The 16,602-nt window shown below is 40.1% G+C and overlaps 1 protein-coding gene across 2 annotated transcripts in view; it reads right to left on the bottom strand.

The window, feature by feature from the left end:
- Positions 1 to 1,551: 1,551 nt before the first annotated feature.
- The window catches only part of Tspan12 (tetraspanin 12), a 61,986-nt gene continuing 46,935 nt past the window's right edge, over positions 1,552 to 16,602 (bottom strand). For both annotated transcript variants that reach the window (XM_051151869.1, XM_051151868.1), the window contains exon 8: positions 1,552 to 2,083. In XM_051151869.1, the coding sequence (XP_051007826.1) occupies positions 1,778 to 2,083 (306 nt within the window). In that variant the 3' untranslated portion in view covers positions 1,552 to 1,777. The remainder of the gene's footprint in view (positions 2,084 to 16,602) is intronic.

The raw sequence follows: 16,602 nt of genomic DNA, 5'->3' as shown, positions 1-16,602 counted from the left end.
GAATTGGCACCTGTGGCCGGGTCTAGGGCTCTCATTGCACAACCTGCTCAAGGTGCTGCCTCCAGCACCCTGAGGCTTCATCACAACTAGCAAAACAGAAAACTCCAGAAGGACTCAAAGCATGGGCTTCCAGTGTGTTATCTGCCTACAAGGCCACGCCTACCGTGCCTGGGGCCTGGGGCTAGGGTCTCAGGTGAAGCCGTTCCCACATTCTTTTGCTGTCTTCAGGTGACCACCCTCAGTGGTGCACTTCAACTTGAACCCAGTGCTCTCCTCCAGGAATGCGTGAAGATGTGGTGGTTGTTGGAGGATCTTGAGAAACACGTCCTGGGATTGCAGGCTGCATTGTTCCCAGTCACGGAGGTCTCCACACACACACCGGCTTCTCTCAGTGGCTAAGCTCATCACCGATAAAAGTGCTTATTGTGTATTAAACGGGCACACTTGCCAGAACTACATAGTGAGACCTTGTCTTGAAATAAATAGGCACAAACCATCATGATCTAGAAAATATTTATTGACACCTGTATTAATTTTCTTTCTATAATCCAAGAAATGAACACAACACACAAAATACAGTAAAATGCACTTTTCCCATTCCAAATAAATATCTTCTACTTTTGTGAAAAAAATTAATATTCTGTGTAATTTGCCACAGTACAATAATTGATGGAATAAATCAACAATCCCCACTAGTTAAACTGCCACTTGTTTTAGAGATTCCATGCAGCACCTCTCTGCAAATAACGTGGTTTTCTTTCCTTGTTAAAATTATGTCGACTTCAAGAGATATTGCGTCCTGTTTTCAAAAGGAAAAAAAATAAGCTTTTTTACAAAGTGTTTATTGTCAAGAACCCCCTCACTTGGGAGAAAAAAAAAACACATCTGAATTTCTGCTGAATCAACTCTGTGTAAATTCCGTAGTTAATACTTCCTGCCACCAGGGTTACAATGATTCTTAATGTATCCCACTGGTAATTTCCAAAATTAGTGGTTAAGAGCTTAAATTAACAGTTGTGGATATAGTACAGACCCAAGGCAGAATTTTAAAGTTCTGTTGTTGGGAAAGAAAAAAAGTAATGGTGCTGTATAAGACAAATTTGTAATTTTCAAATGTTGTCATAAGAACTGAAATCTACTGAATTATACAGACATGACACAGACTTATATACATATATATCCCTGATAAGTTTAAGAAAATGTGTTAGTTCTTACAAGTGTTATTAATAAGATTATCTTAATAACAAACAAAATATCAAATTTAGGTAGCCATCACTCTTGAAAGATTTTTATATATAATCAAATCATCCTCCAAGCAATATATCAGGCAATAAAGGTCATTAGTACAGTCTAAATCCCTATGTTAGCAGTCAGCTGACAGTTTAAAGGCTAGCCAGAGGAAGCTAGGCAACCTGCACTGCAGTGCCAGTGCCACCGTCCATAACGGTTCATTTCCATATGTATATGCAGAAACGATAGTCAAACTGTGTTGTCTCAAAACATAGTTGTGCTTAGGAAGAAAGGAAGAAAGAAAGAGAGAAAGAAAGAAAGAAGAAATGCACAGTGGTTATTAACTCTGTCTTCAGCATTTTAAAGGGCACCAATTATTGTTTCCATGCTAACATGTGGAACCTCTCTTTGTTTTAAAGAGTGAAAATTGTGTACTTAGACAGTCCTTTGCAGACTATTAATATGTCTAAACTCTTCTGAACTAGATAACTGTGTACTCCAAGACTCGCTAGTCCCACAAAGTGGTGATTTCCTTCTTTGACGTTCTTTACAATTCTTCCATCTCAAAGTGTGTATTGAAGCTGTTTGCCATTGATGTATGCTCAAAGATCCTGGAAAGGCTTGGTTTTAACAGTTCCACCGAGTGGCATGACAAGTGCTGAGAAGTCTCATTCTTCAGAGACAGCATTTGCTCTGTTCCAGGCTCCCGCCTATCATAATATAGAGCCCAGAGCAGAGTAATGGTGAGAATCATGGCCAGGATTTGTGTCACACCAATGGAGATCCCCAGAAACCTTAGTACTTGTAATTGTTTGGTTCCTCTCAAAAAGGAATACATTTTCTTCCCACAACCCTGTAAAGAAAAGAAATATCATAATTAATTTCCCATTGTCTGTGCTAAACTGTCAAAGCCAGTGATTAAAAAAAAAAAAACAAAACAATCTGAATCAGTTAGTTAAATTCATGAATTTTAAGTTAATGACCCATGAGCAACAGAAGGTGGTGTGCACCCTGAAAAGCCCTTTAGCTGATTCTGACTAGTCTTCTTTTGTTTTCCACACACAAACACACACATATAAAACCCAGTATGTACAGCACAGCTTATTAAATATTTTGTAATGGTGACTGCTTTTCACTTGAGAGATTTAATATAACCTTGGGCTTATAGGTTTATTTAATAGCTGTACCAATAAAATATTTACTGATAATAAATCATAAAGAAATGTATTTTAAGGCAGTTCTTTGGAAATAGAGAGGTAACTCAGCTGTTAAAAGCACTTGCTTTACAATTAGGACCAGAGTTTGACCCAAGCAGGCATGAGACTAGTTTTGTGCAGGCCTGTAATTCTAAGTTCAGAGCAGTGGAAACAGGACTCCCACTGCTGGTTGTTGGTTTGGGGTTGCTGGTTTCCAGTCTGGACCCGGGTTCAAGGAGAGGCCCTGTCTAAAAGGAATAGGTGGAGAGTGAGAGAGGAGGGCGCCAGGCGCCCTCTTCTGGATTTTGTACTTAAGCACAGGCTAGTGTATCTGCACACACTCGAGAGTACACACACAGACATGCAAAGAAATATTTTAAATTTTTAGTGTGCTTATAAATTTATGAAAGACTAAAGAAAATTTGCGTAATATAAAATGGGTCAGCTTGTTGCTTTTTACATAAACAATCAAGTCTTGGTTGAATGTTTCAGATTGCAATGTCTGATCCTACACCATGAGTTTCAAAGATGATCAGTATTTTCATTTCATAATCCCAATGACAAAGACATTGTTTGAATAAAATACTTAGTGGTCAGGAGTATAATTAAGTCCATTTCAGAAATTGCTGGTATTCTATTCTAATCTCAAATCAACATTCATCTAATAATTTTTAATAAACTAAAACCAGTAACTAAAACATCAGTTTTAAAGACCAATTTCTTACACAGTAAGAATATATATGTGTGTGTGTGTGTGTGTGTGTGTGTATCTATACATATATATGTGCGTGTGTGTGTGTGTGTGTGTGTGTAATTTAATGTTAAATGTTATGGTATGATAGGAAAATAGTATTTTCACGGTTAAAATTTTATGTTTCACCTGGGTGTGGTGGTGCATGCCTTTAATCCCAGCACTCAAGAGGCAGAGGCAGAGGCAGAGACATGTGGATGGATCTCTGTAAGTTTAAGACCAACCTGGTCTACAAAGCAAGTTCCAGGACAGGCAAGGCTGTTACACAAACCCTGCCTTTAAATATATATATATATATATATATATAAAAGCATACACCGCAATTTGCAATTTGCAAATGGCAGTCATATATGTGAGCTGACCTGTTTCAGGCAATTGTGTTGGCTCTGTGTGGAATGATCAAACACAAATGAAATGTACAAGTGCCCACAAAGCAAAGCTGCACTGAATCTTGTGACATGGACAAGCACTGTCAGAAAAGGCTATAATTCATTAAAAATTTGATTTTGAATTAATTTTGGGGCATAGCATGTTCAGAAACCTTTTACTGCTGCCAAAAGTTCCATAACACCCCATGTGTGATCATGAACCACAGTTTAAGAAAGTTGGCAAACTTTTTAATGTATGTGTAAAGGACTAGGTAGAGAGTATTTTAGGCTTGGCAGCCTAAACGGCCTAGATTGCAGCTTCACGTTCCTGCTACCATGATATAAAACCAGACACTGACAATAGGTAATGAGTGGAGGCGGGTGCTGCTTTGACGTTCTGTGCACAGAAAGGTGCCAGGCCAGATGTGGCTCTAGCCAGGCCAGATGTGGCTCTAGGCTATAATCCTCTGACTCATCATCTAGATATAGCCAGATTATTTCTGTTGTTGTTGTTGCTGCTGTTGTTGCTGTTGTTGTTGTTGTTGTTGTTGTTGTTGCTGTTGTTAGTGGTCAATGCTTACTTGGAGCAACACCTTAGTTGGTCAGAGACTTTTCCTCCAACATCCCAAGCACCTCCTCAGTTGGCTTCCACAAATGCTAGTGCAAGGGAAGAAACAGACTTGTATTCCTTACTACCTTGCCATACTGCACAAAGAAGAGCACTTACGGGAGAGCTACTGTCATGCTGTGCCATCTATTCTACCAGAAGGCTCTGAAACATATATATTAAATTCCCATACCAGTCACAGAAACTTGAGATAAAAAAATGACAAGGTCATCTTTCTACCAGCTTGGCTCCTATGGAGACCTGCTGGAAACAGAACTTCTAAAAAGCAAATCTATCTGGAAGGCCATGGTGCAAGGCCATTTTTGCTGGCTACAAGTGAGGTCTCAGGAACCAAAGAGTGTACATAGCTATTAAAATTGAAGGTGTTTATGCCTGGGATGAAACTGAATTCTACTTAGGCAAGACATTTGCTCATGTGTATAAAGCAAAAACAACACAGTGATTCCTGGAGGCAAATCGAACAAAATCAGAGTGATTTGGAGAAAAGTAACTAGAGCCCATGGAAACAGTGGCATGGTTCGTGCCAAATTCCAAAGCAACCTTCCTGTGAAGGCCATTGAATACACAATCCATGTGATGCTGTACCCTTCTCGGATTTAAACTAATGAAAAGTAAATAAATAAAAGTGGATTTGTAGGGGAAAAAAAAGCAAAGTCATTGTTGGTGTTTAGTTTTATGAAAAGAGTCTAAGAAGAAAGTACAGCATATACTAAAATCCTAAAGGAAAATAAGCAACAAAAGTTGGAGGAGGAGAATTATACTCTATGACTATAGTGATAGGTATTAATTATATTGATTTAGGAACATGGCAGTAGTAGGACCTCTAGCACCCATGATCTCACTTTCTCTCATCCTTCATCAAAGGTTCTTTTTCCAGCAGATGAAAACATTGCAGAAATCCACAACTTGGCAAAATGCAGATAACAACTGACTGCAGAGTGCCCATCCCCAACTGGTGGATCTACAACACAAGCCCTAAGGCTCAGAAGACATCCTGGAAGCAGGGCTAGGAAGACTTTAAGATTCAAAGAACCAGAATGTCAGCTACAAGACAGGTCATCTATATATTACAGGGAGGTGAACTCACAAAATCTCAACAATATGGTGCCTAAAAAGACTGACATAATGACAACACCAGCTGACATCCCAACCTAGATGAAAGCAATTTCACAAAGCCCTACTCTCACACAAACAGCTACAGGCGATTGAATGCTTTTAAGAGAGAAAGAGAATCAGCCTTCCCCAGGGACAGGCTCTCCAACCCCAAGTGGTCAACTCTAAACAAATGTACACATGGCCAACACTAAATAGAACTATCATGTCATATTTGTACATACATATTGTTATATAATCATAATTAAAGAAGCCACGATAGAGTTTAGAGGGAGTGGGGGAGGGAAATAGAAAGAGTTGAAGGAATGTGAGTGTGCAGTGGAAATGTGTGAACCCAGTACTCAAGCATGTATAAAAGTAGAAGGAGGAAAAATCATGACAAAGAAAAATGAAGTAAATAGAAAAAGAAAAGGTAGTATGACTAAGAACTGCACTTTCAGCTTCTAAAGAAACCACTCGCAGGCTGTCTTGTCTCTAGAGACCTCTGTCCACTGTGAGCCTACTGCTCAAGGGATTCTTTCTGCTAAAGGAATTTAATTTTAAGTTAGGATGAATAGCTGAGATATCATTTTATAACACGTCTTTAAAACCTTGAAAGCTTTTGCTTTCCAGTAAAAGTGAGTCTGTGTTTACCCTATAAAGATAGCCAGTTGAATAAAAGGAAATTCATAAATATTTAAATTATTGCCTCTTTGTCTGCTTTACCAGAGCCCACAAAGAATTCATATATCAATGAGAACTAGACATGAAATCAGTTATCGATTCATGTATCTTATTGGGGGGAAGGAAGTTCTTCCATTTGCAAAAATATTGCTTGGTAATTTTACTCCAATATTGCAACACTTCAAAATCGTAAGAAATTCTGTAAAAGTAGTCAGACACTTTGCAGTAACTGCCCTTTCCTTGGATAAAGACTTTAAAGAAAAAAAACAGCTAAGGGTTGTCAATCTTACCCAAAGTAAATTTAAAGTGCTTAAGAGTGTATAATATGTAACATCAACTTGTAGTCATGCCTCTGTCTTTCCTAGCATAGCAAGAAAGATGAACACACAGAGACATGCTCAAGGAATCTGTAGGGAAAAAATTGCAAATCACCAAGACAATTTCACAAAGTTCAACAAGATTTGGAGTCATTCCACTCGGGTATTCTATCAGAGTCTATCCATGCTTAAAACGCTCATGTATAATCTTTACTTGGTGCACTGTGGTGCCATTGACTGTAGTGCCCAGGTCATGAGCTGAAGCCTCACCACCCTCCTATTAAAGCAGATAACCTGAGCCACTCGTTTGGGATGTTGGGAGGTTTAATGAACCAACACTCAAAACTGTGTCTAGAACACAATTAGAGCAAAGCTGTGCTGATTCTGATCTCGGTGTCAGTCTGCAGGTTAGAAAGATCAAATATAAATGCAGGTGGTAAAACTGATGGCCAGCAGATAGAGAGTGAGTTGCAACACTCTGTAAGATTAGGAAAATCCCTGAAATATAGCAGTATATCACCAACTGCAAGAGCCGGTGGCCATCAGTATTTTTTAAGATGGTGAAATCACTGTCCAAAATGTCTACCTGCTATTGGGAGGTTAGATCTCTAGCCTTCTGACCAAGCACACAAGGGGTATATAATTCAGAAACAGCTACTTCAAAAAACATTTCAATTCAAAAGTTTTAGTTTAAGATGCATGAACATTAATATAGATAGACACTTCCTATAACCTTATTGCTGAGAAATATATGTCATACTTTTCTATTGGTTTCTCAGGAAATGACCATAGATCAGCCTTGGGCGGTGTTTGGTTGATGGTGTCTGTCTCTGTCTGCAGTGTTGAGGTATAAATAGGAGTCTTTAATGCATAGTGTGGGCATTCTAATATCTTGTTAATGATAAAGTTTAGAATGAAAGGTGAACCACTCAAGGATCCAAATTTTCAATTAAATGAGAAAAGTAAGTTCAAAAGATCTATTATATAACAGAGTGACTACAGTTAGTAATGCATTCTAAAAGCAAAGCATTTGGGAAATATCCATGCTGATGGCTCAACCTTTTGAAATGCAATACATCAATTATTTCATTTTACCCCTTCAATAGTCTCTGGAACTTAAATTTTGCCTATATATTTTCATCTTTGTATTAAATCTCTCTTCCCTTTAGAATAATTCATTTTAAGCAAAAAGCTCATAGAAGAGGTAATATTTCTTTTTCAAGTATGTAAGTAAACCATGACAGAAGTTGGTCAGATACAATCTGTTAGGCTTCATAATTTAGCATTATAAGAAGTCAGTGCTGATATTTTTCAACATCATATTAAACTTAAAATGTACAATAAATTGTATTATCTAAGATGCACTGGGAATGAGATGATACATTAGTTGATATAAATGTTCTAGAGTGAGTTGGATCTTGGAAGTCAGTAAGCCCACTTTCTTTTTTTCCTAAAGCATGGCAAAAGAATCAGTGACATCAGCAAAACATGCCCAGTAAGACTTCTGAGCAGTGTCTTCCACACAAGTAATGGCAGTACAACAGAGCTGGTCAGAATCAACTTTCTCAGAAATCTGGGAACTAACTAAATATTTGCAGCAATATGAGTATGGTTTTTTTTTCCCAGAAAGCACCTGGTACTCAAGAAGAGCAAGAAGCTTTGTGGCATTTGAGTGTCTCCTGTTCCGTCGCTCTTCTCAGTTCTGCAGTAGTCTCAAAAAACAGTTTACATCCATGGAGCTTGCTGGGCACGGAAGAGCAGAATGGAGTCGAGGCCTTTTTAAAGACTAACTCCTGATAAGAATTACCATTTTGGTCAGCTCTGGTGTTTCTCTAAAACTCCACACTGTTTTTATGTGACCTTAGAGCTCAGCAAATGCCTCATCGGCTTTGCCCTTGTTATTGCTCACTAAGGGTAACCAGAGCATCTGTTGATCAGAGAGGCAGCCTGAGGTATGGTTTGGTAGTTTTACACTTTTAAGCCAAACAGATGCTTAAGAGACCTCACTGTTGGGGAATGGTGAGCCCCTGTCTATCTATGAGGACTGAGAAAGTCACACACACACCCAACGTGATACATGAGCTTGGTAAAGACCTAAGAATGCCCTAAGATCTCACTTCTAAATGGCCATGAGATTCTTTGGCAAAAGGCTAGGAGATTTACTGGCTCTGATCACCAAAAAAAACTCTCTCGATTCACTAACTGACCCCAAACTTCAAAGGCCACTTATAAAAACAACAATTAAAATAACATAGACTTTACAAAATTAGTATAGAAATCTCAATAGGTTAACAAGCAACCACAGGAATCTTTTATGGCCTAGGGTAGAGATGTTCTTAAATTTTTTTTTTTTTTTGAAATGCCCAGCTGGAAAGAAGAGAGGGAGAAAGAAGAGAAAGGTGCACAGCAAGAGAAGAGGAATGAAGGGAGGAAGGACAGAGGGAGGAAGGGAAGAGGGAGGGCAGGAGAGACTGAGGAAAGGGAAAGGAAGGAGAGAGGAGCAGAGGGGGAAAGAAAGAAAAAAATCACAACACATGCAAAGAAAGCAGAAAGGCTCACACGCATAGTTTAACAATGTTTTAAAGCACTGGCTCTCATCCTTCCTAATGCTGCAGCACTTTAATGCAGTTCCTCGTGTGACCCTCAACCATAAAATTATTTTCACTGCTACTTCATAACTGTAATTTTGCTGCTATTATGAACTGTAATGCAAATATCCATTTTCTGATGGTCTTAGGTGACCCCTGTGAAAGAGCCATTAGACCTCCCAAAGGGGTTGTGACCCACAGGTTGAGAACCCATGTTTTAAAGGCATCATAGTTTTCCTTGTCTCATTAGTGAGTCTTACCTACACTGTTCCTTCTTCTGACAGGATCTTATATCCCAGACTGCCCTCAAATTAATTCACTGTGCAGTTGAGAATGGCTGTAAGCTTCTATCCTCTTCCTTCCACCTCCCGAGTTTACAGCTGCCTCTGCGCCTGGTATATGTGCTGCTGGGAACCAAGTGTTAGCACACTGCTTCCAGTCTGCCTAGCAACCTATGATGTCACTAGCTGCTGCCAATAGGTAGGCCAGCTGCTCAGAATATAAAAAGGGCAAACTCACCTTCTCTCTCTCTCTCTCTCTCTCTCTCTCTCTCTTCTTATCTCTCTCTCTCTCTCTCTCTCTCTCCCTTTTCCTCTCTTCCTCTCTCTTGTTCTCTCTGTCTGTCTGCTCTTATTCTCTCTCCCCTCCCTCGCCTCTCTTCCCCTCTTCTCTCTCTCTCTCTCTCTCTCTCTCTCTCTCTCTCTCTCTCTCTCTCTCTCTCTCTCTCTCTCTCTTTCTCTCTCTTCCACCATTCCTGCTCTGTTCTCCCACAATTCTGCAAATAAACTTCTCCGTATCATATCTGTTGTCTGGTATCTTATTTTTTTAATAACTACAATGGTGTCAAAACCTGGGACAAACAGCTCCAGGTTCTCCCAGCACTGATTAGTCCCTATCTGCAGCAGGACATGGCTGACATAACCTGCTCTCTACCCTGAACTTCCCAGGGCAGAGCTTTTCCTTCTCCTTCACCATATAATCTGGACATTTTGTTGCTCTTGCTTTTTTTTTTTCCTCTCCCCTGCTCCCAAGGCATGTCTGCTTGCTTTCCCCTTCTAGTCACCTTGACTTTCCAACTGTACTGATATTTCATTATTATTAACACACTGCATAGTATAAGCTGCATTAGATAATTTAGTAAAAGGCACAGGATAGAAGCATATAAACACCAGCACACATATCTCAATGGATATATGTTTGTATGATCTCTCACTGTTCACAGATATGCAGCTGTAAACACGAACTTCTTACACATAAGTGAAAAAACAGAATTAGTAGAGATCAAAATGTGTTTCATTTTTACTCACCACAGGGAATAGCTGAATCTCATTCATTTGCTTGCTTGCATGTGTGTGTGCACGCACATGTCTCTCTGTTTGTGTGTATGTGTGTGTGTGTGTGTGTGTGTGTGTGTGTGTGTGTATGAATAAAATATTCTAAGTTGATTTTCCTTGAATATGCTTTCATCTTAACTAAAGCCTTGTGAGCCCTACACTAATAACCCCAGATAACTCTTGGGTATGAATGAGACTTCTTGGCCCGCTGGCTTCCCTGGCTGCCATATTAAAATTCTGGCCCACTGTTCACCATAAATAACAGCGCCACATTTATCAGAGGGGAAGAAGAAAACATGAATCTCTGCATTTCCGGGCATCTATTTGAAGGCATGTCAGGATGCCTCATTCCTCTTGAGGAAATTATACACTTGAAATTATTCTCTGATCTATCTCCAAAATGAGTTTCTAAAATGGAAGGAACACCCACAGCTTCCCAGTACTCAGCATTCTCAGGCCTCATCAGGAAGCCAGGCAGGCCTTGAAAGGGTTAAGAAAAGAAAGCATAAATAAGATCTCAGTGTCGATATATGTACAATAGTATTGATATTTTTATAACTGATTTTTATGATAAACAGGGCTCTCAAGTTTGAGGTGATGGTAGTAATTATCAGGTATATGATCTTCACCTCTATCTCTTTTAGAACCAAAGAGCTAAATGATATAAGCTCACGAGTTCATAGATGTTAAACAGGTTGGTCAAAAAATTCTTCATTAAAAATCTCAAGCCCAGCAGGGAAATGAGTGCTTCCTTAAAGAAAAACCTAGACAGCATGTACTAAAACACCACCTTGTAACCTGTGAAGAGTAAAGTTTACCCAGGCACAGGAAACACACATAGAGAACTTATTTTATTAGTTTTGAATGCACGGCAGGTCCTCATAGCTCACTGAATTATCATTGTCCACAGAATAAAGGCAACATTATCAAGTGTTTTAAAGAGTGTTGGAAGTAAATCTTGTATTATAATTGAGCTATATTGGTACAATACCTCATATTAGAGTAGAAATATTATATATATATATAAAATGTGTGTGAAGAATAACCTCCTTACATTTGTATTCTATACCACTGTATCTAGAATTAAACTTATTTTGCATCTATATACAAAATTCTATACCAGTGAATTAAAAATAACCTTGTAAGTGACAACTGAGGCATTATGTTGAGGTGTAGATTCACTAATCTACTTTTTGTTCTATCTTGCCTATTGCAGGCTGTTTAGGATAAATAAGTTATACAAGTTAATTGTTAGCTGATCAACTCATGGTCATGTCAATCACTAGTCTACTTTTATCACAAGAATATGCATTTTAGGTGCAACAGATAGACATGATTCTATAAAAAGATAAGGTAGGATAGTTAGATAAGGACTTCAAATACCTCAGAGACATGCAGAATATAGCATTTTAAAATGTTTTTATTATTTTAAAGATTCATTGTCAATAAGACAGGTTAACTCCTGACAACACTCAGCCTACCTCAAAGAGGATGATGAGCATCAAAGAATCTCCTGATGGAGATGGCTACAAAATGTGGCAAACAAGCCACTGGGCAAAATGTCCTCATTTCTACCACAGAATTCTGCCTAAAAAGGGGGCAAGTTTGGGTGCAGGCAGAGTCGATGGCCAAACTCTGACAAGACAGGGTAAGCAAGTCCTCAATAGTTCCTGCTTCACAAATATGTCTGGCAGATATATTCGGCCAGAAGACTGAAGAAGATGCTCCAACATTATAGAGAGGTTTGGATGACTATTCAGCAAACTGTCTCTGTCATCTTCTCATTTGGAAAGCTACTAATTTGCACTCCTTGCATACTCAGATAATCAAGTTTATTCTGATGGAGTTAAAGACCAGGTAGCTTAGTTTTACAGCGAAGCCTAGTTGTTTAGGGACTAAGATGATTTTAGGTCTAGCTAGATGTTTTAAGTTGATAATGACAAGATGTGATGGAGACTGATTTACATTCAAAATTTTAGACGCACCAAGATAAGAAAGATGTTTTCTTCAAGGCTGTCAAATACAAATAGCCAAAACACTAAGAATGTAACCTTTATATAATCCTTGATTGTGTCATGGTTCTTCTTGCTATAGGTTGTTTATTGTATATATGTGTAATAATACAAATGTATATGTAAAAAATAACAAAATGTTTAATTAATTTTTTAAAAGCTTTTGTTGCACATTTTGCAATTTTACCAAAACTACATGTAAAGAGACTAGAGTCTAAAGACTCAAAAGGCACATTCACGTTCATACAGCAGAAGAAGCCCCATGCCTGGCTCACACGAGAGTTTATTTCTGTAGACCTCCCCTAATGCGATTTGTCCACCCTAGCTGTTCCACTACCAGGAGAGGGAAACAGAGAGACTGCAGAATGTCAAAGTCCTTGACCTGAGAACTCCACCTTCAGTTAGCTCAAAACACATGCCGAAGATGCAACTTATCTGTTAGCAGAAGCAAAATGAGAGGCCAACACAGCTAGTTAAAAACCTAATTGCAGATTACTAATTTTTCTATTTAGTTTAGTACATTCTTTAATAAATTGCTGTTATTGGCATCATTAGCTACCACTGTGTGCTGAAAATGTGAGTTTATTACATGCCCAGTAGCGTGCAGAAGATTTCTGTTTATCTGTATGCTGTTAATATCTTATCTAACAGACAAAAAAAAAAAAAAAAAAAAATTGAGGCTTGGAACTGAAGAAGTTTAATAAACTCAGCTTGCCCCTGACCATGGATTTAAGGCCAGAGAACTTCAAACTTGGGCTCCTGAACCAAGAAGACTTAAGTTTATTCACTCACGGCCTCACAATCTGAGGTCAAATCAATTGCTCTCTTCCTGTGTTACTTTTTCACAAAATGCTGATAATCCTGAGAGAACTGTCTTAGGGTTTTACTGAGTTACTACTTTAAACACCATTACTCGGAATGTTATGTAAGCTAATATCCTGTTTGAAAAACTCAATGTTTCTGACAGGGCTAGCACTTCCTACCCTAAAAGTGACAATGGCGTTTTAGACTAAACATGAAAAAGCAGAAGCAAGGTCTCATGACCTCCTCCTCCTCTTGCTCTCCTGTTCTTATTTTATTTTATTTTATTATTTTATTTTTGTCCTTAAAACAAGGTACAGATGCTCAACTTCTTATTCTCTAAACCGAGCTATAAAACCTAAGAACTCATTTTCTTATCTCCTCTTCCTCCTCCTGGAAATCCAATGACAAGTGTCCAGCTCCACACTGAGGGGACAGAGAATATGATGAAGAGACAAAGGAAAGGCGGCCCTGAAGCCAGTCCTGCTGCCCCTCTCCCCGGTTGATCATCATCAGCTCACATCCCTCTTGTCTCGACAAGTTTCCCCATGTTGACACACTTCATTCATTACATTTAAGGTAGCAGTTTCCCCCAGGTATTTGGATTTTCATTTCTCAAGGCACCATTTGCTGTAAACGTCCTTTTGAGTTAAATATTAAGCTGTCTTTCCATAGTGTGAGCCATGCCCCTAGGGGTGGGTGAGGAAACAGTGTTGACCTTTGCCTCCCATTTAGCTTTCAACCCTTAACTAAGCAAAGTCAAAACATAGCATGCATACAGCCCTTCCTGCAACAGGAAAAGTGCCCATTCCACACTCTTCTTCTGCCCAGGACACTCAGGAAAAGCAGGAGTAACTCTGAAAGACAGGTCCCTAATGAGGAAAGGTTAAATCTCCATTGGTCTCTGAACAAACCTGAGGTTTGGAGCTGACTAGCAGCCCAAACTCGTGGACCTGTCTAGGACCAAGAAACAAACTCCCATCCAAGCCACTGTACCCACCCTTCTTTAATTGGCACACACGGAGCCCACACGGCCGAGTTCTGCCTCCTGAGCTCCATACTGCCTGGATTTCTGAAACACCTGTACCACAGCCTTCAAGGCAGCGCATATTTGACCACGTCCCCTGGATGGGGAGACCTGGCGGCACTCAGAGGAAGGATAGCAGGTTACCAAGAAGAGACTTGATACCCTATGAGCATATACAGGGGGAGGAGGTCCCCCTCAGTCACAGTCATAGGGGAGGGGAGTAAGGGGAAAATGGGAGGGAGGGAGGAATGGGAGGATACAAGGGATGGGATAACAATTGAGATGTAATATGAGTAAATTAATAAAATATATTAATAAATAAATAAATAAATCTTTTAAAAAAAATCTACTCGCTCCCAACCTCTTAGTACAGGCTTCTTGTCTCCAGGATCCAAATAAAAGACAGCGTGCTTGCAGCTTCACCGCCACGCCCCACAGCCTGATTTTTTTTTCTTGATTTTAAGTGCCTTTTACACACTTGTTCCCTCCACCTCATTTTTGCTGCCACAAATTGAGCCCTAGCCCTTATAAGCACATGAATTACCCACCAGTCTCCTACCCAAGTTTTACACCTCAAGCCTGGACCCCCGCCTTCATCCCATTCTTTACAGCACTAGCATTATGATTACAAAAAAAACCACACACACATCTAAAGTAATTGCTACATAACATACTTTCTCGGACCAAAATCCTATAAAGGCCTTTTATGGCACTACCTTCTGCAGGCAAACATTGTTGATCTCTGTTACAAAAGCAGAGGAGGAAAAGTGATCGTTCTGAACAGTGAATTAGGAACAGGAAGCTCTCAACTGAAAGAACAATGCATTTGTATACCTGCCGCAAAACTGTCAGAGCCTTTCCAGGCGAGATTAGATCAAGCAAAGGCAGAAGATAAAAGCCTGCTCGCTCCTGGGCCCCAACAAACCACCCAAACTGGTCCTGCAGGGGCTTTGATAAAGCAGGCAAGACCCCAAGCCACAGTTAAACTGATCCTGCTGGCAATTTAGAGGGAGATAATGAAGGCACGGAAAAGGCAGGAGGGAAGATCTCTGAATTTGTATAAAGAACCCCCGAGAAAGGAACTTCGTGGGGGAAATTCCATCTAAATAACCACTGCGCTTGAAAAGCTTCCCGTCGCTCACCATCTGGGCAGGGGGTTCCCTGTGTGTTTATCTGGCCACGGAGATTCATTATTAATAAATCAGTATCCCATGACTACTTTGTAATAAGCCTTCCTTTCGTTAGGAATGCCTCAAGTCTGTGAGCACGCTTGCCTTTTGACTCGGCAATTACAGACGCCTGTAAAATCTGTGTGTTAGCAGAGCATACAGGGCTATTCATAAGCAGCCCTGCTCTGTGCGTCACGGAGACCGTTCTCTTCGGTTGCTGTCAGCTCTAACTTTGGATCATGCCTTAGCTGGAAAGGGCTCTTTCTGCCACCTGCCAATCAAATGCTTTCTTCGCTTGGATAACACCTACTTAGCCTTTAAGACAGAAAGGCCCATGAGATGCCACCACTGCTAGATGTTCCTCCCGCTGCGTATCTGGAGCATAAAGGCGATGGCAACTAAGGATTGCCTATTCCGTATCAGCTCCTTTTTGTACCCTGCTTCAAGAGGACCTAATCCTTACTGTATTTTCTAGACCCCTTTTCGGGCGATTCTGTTAGTGACTTGGCCAACTCGCCTGAAGGTCTAAACTCCTTCTCCTCCCAGCTCCTTGTGGTTCTCTGTAATTCTCACTCCCGACTTCCTGTCTATAACGTGTGTGAAGATTTTCTTGATCCTGAGGAGAACCCCATACAAACAAAGAATAGGGTGACCTGGTTGAAAACCCGCCGGCCCTGTCAGTAAGTGAAGCTTTGGGAAAGGCCATGGTTATTTCCCACCGTAGCACTTTGCGCCCATAACACTTTGTCATACTTCCACCCCAGCTCAAAAATGCTAGGTGAAAATGTTTCCATACACAAAGAACACTAATTGTTAGAACTGGTCAAAGATGCTAATCAGAGAAGGGTATTAGCAAACAGTGCTGAGGGCTGAGCAGGTGCTCAGGAAAAGGAAAGAGAGCATGTGTGCTGGTTATTCTTTGGGTACAGAAATATGCAAAAGAGATGGACAAGAGCAGAACAACACGGCATCTCAATCAGGGTGGACAGCATGAACCGACTGTGCCCAGACCACACAGCGCACAAAACTCTAAGGAGAGCGTGAAGACTTCGAACAATATTGGTGACCAAATTCTAGGTCGTTCTTAGTTCAGCTACTCCATGTCTATTGGTAATGTAGCCGCTTTAGCAGTAATTCTGCTGTTGATTTACCTAGAGTTCACAATTCTTCATATCGCATCCTCCATCCCACATCCCCTTGAGAAAATGTTGATCACGTTGGCCGGCTGTCAGCAAGATTTCTATTGGCTCCTATTAGCTTAACTCTCCCTTGCGCCTAAGGTTCCTTGTAGTAACTTTCCATTCGGTGCTGCTCACCTGCTCCTTAACTAAGTCCCCAGCCCTCGTCCCCAGTGCATGTTGCATTTGAAGATCTATACACACTAGTCATCATCCAAAGTCACTAT

This window comes from Acomys russatus, chromosome 10 (genome assembly GCF_903995435.1).
Source record: "Acomys russatus chromosome 10, mAcoRus1.1, whole genome shotgun sequence".
Lineage (NCBI taxonomy): Eukaryota > Metazoa > Chordata > Mammalia > Rodentia > Muridae > Acomys > Acomys russatus.
The sequence above is the reverse complement of the archived record's forward strand: the minus strand, read 5'-3'. Positions and strand labels throughout refer to the sequence as shown.